The following is a 12,311-nucleotide window of genomic DNA, read 5'->3' on the forward strand; positions in this document are numbered from 1 at the left end:
CTAACCTAACCAAACCTAACCAAACCAAACCTAACCTAACCTAACCTAACCAAACCAAACCAAACCTAACCTAACCTAACCAAACCAAACCAAACCTAACCTAACCAAACCTAACCAAACCTAACAAAACCAAACCTAACCAAACCTAACCTAAGCTAACCAAACCAAACCAAACCTAACCAAACCGAACCTAACCAAACCTAACCAAACCTCACCAAACCAAACCAAACCAAACCTAACCTAACCTAACCCAACCTAACCCAACCTAACCAAACCAAACCTAACCTAACCCAACCTAACCAAACCTAACCAAACCTAATCTAACCTAACCTCACCTAGCCAAACCTAACCTAGCCAAACCTAACCTAACCTAACCTAACCTAACCAAACCAAACCTAACCAACCAAACCTAACCAAAACTAACCAAAACTAACCAAACCTAACCAAACCTAACCAAACCTAACCAAACCTTACCTAACCTAACCTAACCTAACCAAATCAAACCAAACCAAACGTAACCAAACCTAACCTAACCTAACCTAACCTAACCTAACCAAACCTAACCAAACCTAACCAAACCTAACCTAACCTAACCTAACCTAACCTCACCTATCCTAACCTATCCTAACCTATCCTAACCTAACCTATCCTAACCTAACCAAACCTAACCAAACCAACCCTAACCTTGACAAACCTAAGCTAACCAAACCTAACCTAACCAAACCAAACCAAACCTTACCCTAACCTAAAAATAAAATTGATGTTCTTGCAAACTTCTTGATATTGCAGCAAATAATATGTATGTTCACCAATAATATTCTTCAATAAATTTCAGTAAATAATTTTCATTGTTGGAAATTGTCTAACCTAACCTAACCCAACCCAACCCAAACCTAACCCAACCAAACCAAGCCAAACCTAACCTAACCTAAAAATTAAATTGATTTTCATACTAAACTTCTTGATATCGCAGCAAATCATATGTATGTTCACCAATAACATTCTTCAATAAATCTCAGTAAATAACTTCCATTTTTGGAAATTGTCTAATCCAACGTAACCTAACCTTGCCTTTAAGAGATCTCCCTCCCAAGCACTGACGGCGCTCGATGCTGCTTAACTTCTTCGATCATCCAAATCACTTTATCCATTGCGCTACTGGAGCTCGGCAACTCAAGGAAAACGCTATGATTTTATATGTGTAAACCCATCCCATTCAGTCGAAAGCTCTTCCATATAAATATTCCCATTCAGTAGAAAATCCGTCTTTGGGCTATAAATTGTTTTAAATTTGGCTACAATTGTAGAAATCTGAATTCGATCCAACGGGATTCTATCCAATAGGAGTATACCAATTTTGAACATTAAATTTAGGTACAAAAAATAAACATCAAAACAGTGTGCTAGGTTGATCACTTTTATTCGCATTGATGAACATGATTTTTTTCTTAGAGGTGCAATATTAAACAGTACAGTTGACAATTTAGAACACATAATGTGGCAGTTCTGAATGGTTTAGTTCACAGTTTGGAACCCTTAAGGCTCGTTTAACCATGAGTTGTACCACTCGCTAAAGATCCAAGCATCTTGTTCTTTGAAGGCCCAAATAAATAAACGTTGCGACTATGAATCACTCTCTCATGTTAATCCGAGTTCGCATCGCGAGAGCGATTTGAAACCCATTGACCTTTCTTTCGCGACTTTTAAAGCTTTGATTGAAAAGAAATAGAGATACTCGCGAGTACAAAACGCACCACGCAAACAGAGCTAATCATAATCATGAAGTGCTTTGCTTGATTACGATGACTTCCACGATAACGATATATGCCTTTCAAAATACTCTGCTTCCAACTTGTGATTTCAAGCGGGTGTTTTAGACTCGACCTGCGTACTGATTGAGAAGTCGACTATTACTTCAGCCAATCGTTAGCTTAGATTCAATAATTTTATCTAACATTTCGCATTATTTGCCTTTCTCCTTGCGACGGAAAATTTTGCAAGAAGGATGCAAATATCGAATTTGCCCACCTTTCACCAGCACTATAACTGCCTTGAATATTGTGACAATAATATTATTTTGCGGAGTTAAAAAAAACTATTTCGTTTAATTACGGAATGTTTATATATGCAAATTGTAACCGCTTTTAAAATGCCTTCAGTCATGGTTTTCTACAACTAAACGGTGTCCAAGAATTATTATACCGATCGAGTCAAGTAGTTTATTGGTTGGTAACGTCTTTCATGGCATTAGTATTTGTACAATTACCAGTAGAGAGCAGAAAGTGTTTCTTTGCTGTATTTTAAGGATCTTGGTTATATTCTTTAATCATTTTATTCTGTTAATAACGTACATGTAGCATAGGAGAAGTTATCTTCTCCTAGGTTTGCAGTGCTTTAAAATTAGCTTTTCGAATAATAAATGTTAATTTTTTTTACTCTTAATTTCACCGTTCTATGATTTTAACCAATGTGAAGTAAACTCGAAACTTGTATAAATGAAGAGGGTACCAATAATTTTAAAATAAGTGTCATTTATCAAACCCTGCAATAGGAAACTTACTTTGTGAACTTTCTCGAAAGTATACATTTCGATCGTTCATTTTTTAGAATGGTACGTTCAAAGGTAAAGTGACTATTTTGCTGAAATGTTGAATTCTGAACCGTGAAACTTGAAAATAATGTAAGATAGATGAACAATAATTTTCAATTTATTGAACTTAAAAATTATCTTTTCGTTAAATATTTTAAATTGTGTAATTTTCCATAGTGAATGTAATTTTTTCATTTGTATTTAGCCTATTTTCAAGTTGTTTTCAATTTTGAGTTTGTTATCGATTTTTTATTGTAAAGGTATTTTTCCGCGCTCTATGTCTAAAAAAAAAAAAGAGGTTTTCAACATGGAAAATTTGGGCTTCGAAAAGAAAAAGGGGTACGTCACTAAGACGACCGGTTTTAAAAGAAAAATCAATCGATAGTAGCGCAGGGACAGCGAGCGTCCTAGGACCACACTAGTTGAATTTAGTCAACATAAAGAAAAATAAGGTAGTCTTGAACAGCAAGTTCTCCTGTGCAGTTAGAAAAAGGGTAAGCTAAAAAGTGCGCGCCAAGCCCTAAGAATAAAAAAAAACTGAGTAAAATGTACTTAGAATAGTGCAAGAGTTTAGATAGAAAATTTAGCGCCAGATCTAAACCATTAGTAATAAATTGCGCCAAAAAAGGAATAATTGTGCTTTAAAAGGAAATAATAGTGTTTTCCAAAAAGGATTAAATTGCGCGGTGAGATGAAATAATTAAAGCGCGGAGAAATCAATAAACTTAGTTATTAACCTTAATTTCAAGCGCTAACGAAGGTTAAAATACTAGTGCGAACGTGTAAATCATTCAAAAAAGCAACTTTTTCAACCTCTCCTTTTTTTAATCATTGAGTTAATTTTTCGAAATAAACAGTTATTGTTGAATTTTAAAAAACTTATCGTGCTCCTTATCTTTATTTACCAAAACCGAAGCGATCCAAAACTCTAATTCTATTTTAGAATTAACTAACTTTCATTTAATTTACGCGAGCGTGTTCAATGTTTCAGTCCGTTGAGCTACGCTACAAAAAAGCTCTCCCAAGCTATATTTCGTTACACATTTTGGTGCACGTATAAACCCGGGATCGAGGTTTTGGAACTGTATTAGATCGGGAAAATGGACGCGTTAGCTAAACAAATCGCTAGGCGCAAGGCGGTTAGAAACAGTATGAAAGCGGCAATGAGTGATATTCAAAACGAGCTACAAAATCCCGTGATAAACGTGGAACAATTAAAAGACAATCTAGCTAAAATCGGTGCTAGAGAAAAGAAGCTTTCGGCGCTCAACCAAGCCATCTTTGACCTGATGCAAGATCCTGACGAGTTTGAAGGAGAAACTATGGAGGTGGAGGATTTCTTGGACGAAATAACCCTTTGGAAGGATAGAGCGAAGCGTTACGTGGACAAGATGGAGCAAGGGCAGCAAGGCGGCAGTTCCACACCGAGTTTAGCCAGCCAGGAGCAAAACTTTCCAAGAAGCAGAAGAAACGTGAAATTACCTCAGCTCGAAATCAAAAAATACAACGGTGATTTCAACGATTGGCAGCGATTTTGGGGACAATACCAAGGAGCCATTGGAGGAGACCAAGAACTCTCAGAGACAGATAAGCTAATTTATTTAAAATCTCTATTAGTGGGACCGGCTTTAAGCGCCATAGCTAATGTCAAAGAAGGCGTAGGTAGCTATGAAATAGCCAGTAAAAACTTGGAAAAGCGTTTTGGGCGCCGACCCATTTTAATTAGTACAAGAATGAACAATATTTTAAAATTAACTCCTGTATTAAAAAGTAGCGATATTGAGGGCTTGAGGCATCTGCACGACACGTGCCAAATTGAAGTAGCGAGCTTAGAAGCTCTTGAGATGTTTAACGAAGGTGATGGAGAACTTATGGCGCACATTTTGGGGGGTTTGTTACCGGTAGATTTATTAGAGCGTTTTGGAAATGAACCTGAAGGGCTACAAGATTGTTGGAAAATTAAAGACCTTTTGAACTTTTTAAGAAAGCTAATCGAAGGCAAGGAGAGAGCGTTAGCTATTCAAAGACCAGGAAACCAATCAAAAATTAGTAGCAACACCCATAACGACAAGACCCATAGCAAACCAGTATATAGTGGGGGAAAAAATAGCTCCGTCGCTTCGGCTTCCTCCCTTAGCGTTTCAGCTTCTTCCGAGAAGCGTTCAGGTGCTGGCCAATGTCTCTTTTGTGAAGGTGCGCATCCATATTACAATTGTAATGAAATTCCCGTTAGCGAGAAAAGAGGCATAGTTATTAGCAAGAAGGTTTGTTTTTTGTGTCTGAGGTCAGGGCATCAGGCAACTGAGTGTAGGGGGAAAATCCAACAGTGCAGAAAGTGCAAGCGAAAACATCATCAAATACTTTGCAATGAGAATAAGGGTGAAGGGCGCGAAAATAACTATACTAGGCCCAATCAAAATCAAGAAAATGCGGGAGCTATTAACGTAAACAGCGCGGTGCAAGAGGGTCAAGGTAAAGCGAAGAAAATTTTGTTACAAACAGTTCAAGCGGTGGCGTTAGGCGCAAATGGTAAAGAAGTAAAGGTCCGTTGTTTATTCGACGGCGGTAGTCATCGCTGTTTCATAAACAATAAACTTTCCAAGGAGCTAGGGTTAGAGAAAATTGCCGAGGAAAACCTAAATGTATTCAAATTTGAGAGTAATGAGCCGACCAGAATGGTCAGAAATAAGGTTAAGGTGATTTTAAAACATTTGCAGAGCGAAGAATTAGTTGAAATTGAGGCCCTAGAAACTCCTGGTATTAGCGGGGGAGTGTTTTCCGTCCCAAGTGAAAGTATTGCGCGAGAAATGGAACAGTGGGGATATCCTTTAAGTGATAGAGAGAGCGAAGAGAAGGGGGGCGATGAAGTTCCCTTAGACATTTTAATAGGTGCGGATTATTTTTGGACTGTAACCAAAGGGCCAGTTGAGAGATTGTCAGATAGTTTAGTTGTAATTAACACTAAACTGGGGTGGACCTTGCATGGAACAACCAGCGAAAAAGGAGCAGCTCTCACTGTAGGGGTTAACGCAGTAAATGTAATGCGCGTAAGCGTTAGTGCTAGGCAACCAAATGAGGATGACTTATTGTCTGATCAGGTGCAATCGTTCTGGGATTTAGAGCATATCGGGATTAAGAACCCACCAGAAGCAACCAAATTAAGTGAAGAAAATACCTTAATGAAGGATTTTCAAAAATCAATTCAGTGCAAAAACGGGCGGTATGAGGTTGCAATTCCGTGGAACGAAAAAGTTAAACATTTAGGCGATAATTATGAAGTTGCTAAGAGGTGTACCCTTAATTTGTTAGAAAAATTGAGAAAAAATGAGGAACATTTGAAGGCATACGATGTCATTATTCAAGAGCAAATAGCGTCAGGAATAGTAGAGAGAATACCAGAAAATCACGTAATTGAAGGGCCACTCTATTATATGCCCCATAGGGGAGTTATTAGGGAAGAGAGCTTAACCACAAAATTAAGGATTGTAAATGACGGATCATCACACGCTAAAAATGTGCCGTCTCTAAATGAGTGCATGGATTCAGGTCCAAACTTGATTCCCGAGCTATTCCAGGTTTTATTGAGGTTTAGAGAAAACCCTATTGCAGTGACGGGGGATATTGAAAAAGCTTATCACCAAATAGGAATCATTGAGAAAGATAGAGATGCTTTTAGATTTTTGTGGATAAAGGGGTTGGGAAGCCCAGACAATGAGACAATAATAGAATTAAGATTCACTAGAGCGCCCTTTGGAGGGAAGGCTAGTATGTTTTTGTTAGCGGGCACGGTTAAAACTCATGCGCAGAAATTTTCTAAGGAATATCCACGTGCTAGTTCAGCTATATTGCGCGACCTATATGTAGATGATTTTGTGTCAGGAGGGAATGACGTAGAGGAAGTTGATAAATTGATAATAGACACCAGAAACCTAATGGCGGAAGCGAGCATGAACATGAGAAAGTGGCATAGTAACTCAAAAGAAATTAGAGCAAGGTATGGAAGCGAAGCTGCGGTAGTGTCAGACAATCATAAACTACCTAATCCAACAAATGTAAAAGTTTTGGGCTTAACTTGGGATGAACTGCGAGATCTTTTAACATTTGATGTAGAATCATTACTGGAATTTATGTTGGGCAAACAATGCACTAAAAGATGGGTTTTAAGGGCCGTTGCGCGAATTTTTGATCCTTTGGGAATAATAAGCCCTTACACAATAAGAGCCAAAATGCTTTTGCAAGAGCTTTGGGAAGCTAAAGTTAATTGGGATTCCGAATTAGAGCCCCGGTTTTCTGAAAAGTTCAATCAATGGTTCGATGAATTAAGAAATCTGATTGAGATTGTAGTCCCCAGGTTTTATTTAGGGGGTTGTGCTGGAGAATCACCCATCTCTATAGAGTTACATGGATTCGTAGATGCTAGCGTAACTGCGTATGCCTCAGTCCTTTATCTTAAAAGTGTATTTGCAAGCGGATTTGTTAACTCAGTGTTGGTGGCGTCAAAAGCAAAAGTCGCCCCATTAAAAAATGAGCTAAAAAAGCCAGTGTTAAAAATTCCAAGGTTAGAATTAATGGCTGCCGTAATTGGCGCCAGATTAGTGAATAGCGTGGTAGAAGCCTTAAATATCAAAATAAACAAAGTGCAAATGTGGACTGACTCTACCATAACACTGTACTGGATCCGTGGGGATGCCAACCGATGGAAGCCTTTCGTACAGAATCGCGTGCGAGAAATACAAGAGCGTACTGACCCCATGTCGTGGAACCACGTAGCGGGTAAAGAAAATCCGGCGGATTTAGCTACGCGCGGTAAGTCCTTAAAGGACATAGCTAAAAGCGATTTGTGGCTACATGGCCCTCCATGGTTAAAACAAGTGAATCCTTCCGTAGAGGAATTTGAGCAAGGGGAATTAATACCCAATGAAATCGCGTGCGAGCTTCGAGCTAATAGTCAACCAATAACCGTGAGCGTAAACACAGTACAAGAAGCGCGTGAGCCTCTTTTCGAGCTTAATAAACACAACCAGCTGCAGAAAATTTCTAGAATAACCGCGTGGGTTCAACGTTTCGCGAACAATGCAAGAGCAAAAGATAACAAAACAAAAGGCTCATTAACTACAGCAGAAATAGCAGCGGCCGAGGAATACTGGATTAAGAGCGTGCAATTAGAAAATTATCCAGAAGAATTTTTGAGCCTAAAAAACGGGTCAGGAGTGTTTAAAGCTTCAACCCTGCTATCTTTGGATCAAAACTAGACAGTCATGGCTTGCTATGCGTGGGCGGACGTCTAGGCGCTGCGCAGATGTCCTACAGAGAAAAGCATCCATTGATACTACCTGCTGGTAACCACTTGACATACGTTATAGCTATGTCAAATCATGTCAGACTGCAGCATGCGGGCGTATATGACGTGTTAGTCGAAACAAGAGAGCGTTTTTGGATTCCCAGAGGGAGACAAGTAATCAAGAAGGTCATTGCATCTTGCCCAAGATGCAAATTATTTCGGGCCAAGCCAACTACCGCTGTAATGGCGCCCTTGCCTGACGTGCGAATAAATCCTTCTCCACCGTTCGAAATCTGTGGCATAGACCACGCGGGTCCAATTTACGTCAAACCGAATAACAAGAAATGCTATATCGCGTTATTCACGTGCGCGGTCACGCGAGCGATACATTTAGAGATAGTTTCGGATTTAACAACAGAAAGCTTCCTAATGTCATTTAGAAGAAGCTAGAAGCCCACGGTGTATGTGGAAACTAGCCGTGGTTCAGGAGTTAACGACTGGTCGCGATGGGGTGGTACGTTCTGCCATAGTTAGATTGCCTAATGGCAATCGATTAAGAAGGCCAGTACAGTTGTTATACAATCTGGAACTTTAGAGCTTCTTGAACTGTAAGAAACAGTTCAAGGGTGGGGAGTGTGAACAATAATTTTCAATTTATTGAACTTAAAAATTATCTTTTCGTTAAATATTTTAAATTGTGTAATTTTCCATAGTGAATGTAATTTTTTCATTTGTATTAAGCCTATTTTCAAGTTGTTTTCAATTTTGAGTTTGTTATCGATTTTTTATTGTAAAGGTATTTTTCCGCGCTGTATGTCTAAAAAAAAAGAGGTTTTCAACATGGAAAATTTGGGCTTCGAAAAGAAAAAGGGGTACGTCACTAAGACGACCGGTTTTAAAAGAAAAATCAATCGATAGTAGCGCAGGGACAGCGAGCGTCCTAGGACCACACTAGTTGAATTTAGTCAACATAAAGAAAAATAAGGTAGTCTTGAACAGCAAGTTCTCCTGTGCAGTTAGAAAAAGGGTAAGCTAAAAAGTGCGCGCCAAGCCCTAAGAATAAAAAAAAACTGAGTAAAATGTACTTAGAATAGTGCAAGAGTTTAGATAGAAAATTTAGCGCCAGATCTAAACCATTAGTAATAAATTGCGCCAAAAAAGGAATAATTGTGCTTTAAAAGGAAATAATAGTGTTTTCCAAAAAGGATTAAATTGCGCGGTGAGATGAAATAATTAAAGCGCGGAGAAATCAATAAACTTAGTTATTAACCTTAATTTCAAGCGCTAACGAAGGTTAAAATACTAGTGCGAACGTGTAAATCATTCAAAAAAGCAACTTTTTCAACCTCTCCTTTTTTTAATCATTGAGTTAATTTTTCGAAATAAACAGTTATTGTTGAATTTTAAAAAACTTATCGTGCTCCTTATCTTTATTTACCAAAACCGAAGCGATCCAAAACTCTAATTCTATTTTAGAATTAACTAACTTTCATTTAATTTACGCGAGCGTGTTCAATGTTTCAGTCCGTTGAGCTACGCTACAAAAAAGCTCTCCCAAGCTATATTTCGTTACAATAGAGACTGTCTGAACGTTTTAGACTGTTTTGCTGAAATGCTGCATTCCGAACCGTGAACCTTGAAAATAATGTAAGATAGAGACCGTTTAAACGTTTTTGACTATTTTGCTGAAATGTTGAATTCTGAACCGTGAACTTCGAAAATTATGTAATATAGAGACTGTCTGAACGTTTTTGACTGTTTTGCTGAAATGCTGTATTCCGAACCGTGAACCTTGAAAATAATGTAAGATACAGACCATCTGAACGGTTTTACCATTTTGATGAAAAGTTGAATTCTGAACCGTGAACCTTGAAAATAATGTAAGATACAGACCGTCTGAACGGTTTGTACCATTTTGATGAAAAGCTAAATTCTGAATCGTATTCCTGGATGTTTCGATATGCAAATTTGTCTTATAAAAAGTATATATAATCTGTAATTAAGGACATGATTTACTTTTCCCCATCCTTTTAAAGGGATAGTGGAATATTATTAAACCCAAGCAGGGATCCATGTAATATTAGAAGCAGGAATGGAGAGCAGAGTAATCTGGGCGCGCCCCCAAGTCCACGACCCCCTTCCCTGGACCGGGGGGTATGAAAGAAGAGGCAGGTCATAGCGATAGAGGTAACTACATATTTTCCGCCGTCCCCGCCAGCAACGTCATCAAAACGTAGTTTAAGTGAGCCAATAAGATTATTTAAATTATTCGTTACGTGTTGGAAGGGGGGGCTCTATACTGGGTTATGAGTCGGTCTAAAGTAAATATAAACCGTTGTCCATTACTGCTTCTAAAATTACATGGATCCCTGACCCAAGCAAACATGCAGTTAAATTTTTAATAAATAATTGAGCTACTCATCTCGTACCGTCAAGTTGTGAGACAATTAACCCTTTTTGACGGAGCATTCGGTATGTGGATGAAAAGACATTATTTTGGCTTCAGACAACGAAGAATTTAGTGGACTGCTAGCAGGGAGCAGGAATGTTGTAAAGGAGTGGTCTACGCACGTTGTAAAAAGAGAGAGAATTCTCGCAGATTCCGGGTTAGAGCTCTGAGACCTAACCGAGGCTCTTTTTTTTTCAGGCGCATGCGCGATTTTTTTCTCCGGACCGTCGGCCGCTAAAATTTACTCTCTCGTGAGTCGCGACGGCGCGAGTCGTTTAGTCTTAGAAATTTGAAACTTGGTTTTTTCTCTCTCTAACATCAGTGATTACGTACTTGCGCACCGCTGATGCGTAGTAGCTACTAGTCGGCCTCGGGTAGATCTCTCTCTCCAGACCGCTAAATGGAGACCTCTCCGTAATACCTTTGGCCACTCCTCTACATTCCTCCTCCCTGCTGCTAGCTTTGAAGACTTGTCTGACCTTTATTGGGCCCACACACCGGATGTTTCGTCTTAAACCATCTATATCAACTTTCAAGCAAACAATGAAAAGGATTCATTTGATTGACTGCAGTTTACAAAAGAGATTTCAGTAAGGAATTTTTTCTAATTTGTTGTTAATCAATGGAGAAATGTTTGATAAATTTACTTAATAAATTTATGTCTTTTCAAGAGTCACGATTAATTAAAATTATCTTGTTCTTTAATCGATTAAAAATATTCTTTTATTCAACATTTGCTTTGAGATATGTCAGCGATTGGATTATCAGAGAAATTTTATTATATTTATTCAACCATAATGGAACGTTATCTTATTCATCGCAAAATTAACCGTTTTTAAAAATATAGCATAAAAGCGTTGAAAGCGATAACTCTGGGATTTTGTTTTTGAAGTAGAACACTTGCATTTACCAAGGTCTGTAGTACAGAGGATTTTACTTCCTCTACACAGTCAATGTTTACTCCATAAAGTCGAAAATATCAAAGGCTTGAAAACGGAAAGTTTTGAAAAATTCGATTTGAGATTTATGGATATAAATGAAATTAATTTTAAAATAGCTCGACGAACACTTTGAGGCTTTCTTGCTATTTTGGGAGACTGAACGTTAAATCCTCACATCTAAATTTTCCATTATCCAAATTAAAAACAGAAGCTCCAAAATGTTCAAACAAAGAAGCGATAGTTCATCGCTCCAAAAAGGCTTGCGCTTATAAACTCCAAGGGTATAATCTAGACTGATAATGTACATCATTGACACGGTTTACTTCGTTTTCTGAGACATAACGATTCTTTCGTCGATTTGAAACGAAGGCTACAACTCATATAAGGATTAGAAAATCTTTAAAAGGCGAGATTGTTGAGTATATTTTTAATATCTGCGATTGCGTATCACTCGTATTTTATAATTTAAATAAAAAATTTGGCTACTTTGAGAAGATATATTTTTCATAAAAGTATACGAGTATTTATCGCCTGGCGTATCGTATTTTCAGCTCTAATGTAGACTTTTTCGTTTTCGTAACCACTTGTGTTGTACTGACGAGAGTCGATCAAGGTCTTTATGTAGGGTTTATTTGAAAGCATAGAAAGTTTTAGTTCGTCGTTTGAAGAGACTCGAGTCTTGTTTAATTTAAAATGGGTTCGCACATTTTGGAGGACTTTTGCGAATCTCCATTTTGGGTACGTTACATATATTTACCTGATTACAGCTTTTACAAGCTTTAAAATCGTGTATATATATATTCAACGTTTTTGTTCAATTATGAAATGCGTACATTTTTATCAAAAAGGACGCTAATTTGACATGGTACACTGATAATCCGGATTTTACACCGTGTTTTCAAAAGACAATTTTAGTTTGGGTGCCATGCGCAATACTATGGTGTTTTCTTCCGTTGGAGGTTTCTGTGATCACCAGGGCTCCACGGAGAAGCCCTTGCTCTTCTCATCTAGTCATTACAAAAAGTGTAAGTACTTCTATACTCAATGAGA

General features: G+C 38.0%; 2 protein-coding genes across 2 annotated transcripts in view; both read left to right on the forward strand.

The window, feature by feature from the left end:
• Positions 1–3,690: 3,690 nt before the first annotated feature.
• LOC149602817 (uncharacterized) lies at positions 3,691–7,842 on the forward strand. Its single transcript, XM_089860267.1, has one exon. The coding sequence runs from the start codon at positions 3,691–3,693 to the stop codon at positions 7,840–7,842; it is 4,152 nt and encodes a 1,383-aa protein (XP_089716393.1).
• A 3,713-nt stretch (positions 7,843–11,555) lies between these two features.
• The window catches only part of LOC149602818 (ATP-binding cassette sub-family C member 1-like), a 28,375-nt gene continuing 27,619 nt past the window's right edge, over positions 11,556–12,311 (forward strand). Inside the window, exons 1-2 of the mRNA XM_089860452.1 lie at positions 11,556–11,999; positions 12,110–12,286. Coding sequence (XP_089716578.1) covers positions 11,955–11,999; positions 12,110–12,286 — 222 coding nt within the window. The 5' untranslated portion in view covers positions 11,556–11,954. The remainder of the gene's footprint in view (positions 12,000–12,109; positions 12,287–12,311) is intronic.

The sequence above is a fragment of the Phalangium opilio genome, unplaced genomic scaffold (genome assembly GCF_054372755.1).
Source record: "Phalangium opilio isolate 3A_F unplaced genomic scaffold, DU_Popi_V2 ptg000352l_1, whole genome shotgun sequence".
In the NCBI taxonomy this organism is placed as follows: domain Eukaryota; kingdom Metazoa; phylum Arthropoda; class Arachnida; order Opiliones; family Phalangiidae; genus Phalangium; species Phalangium opilio.

Coding starts and splice junctions, on each gene's coding strand:
- LOC149602817 (XM_089860267.1), top strand. CDS start 3,691: ATGGACGCGTTAGCTAAACAAATCGCTAGGCGCAAGGCGGTTAGAAAC.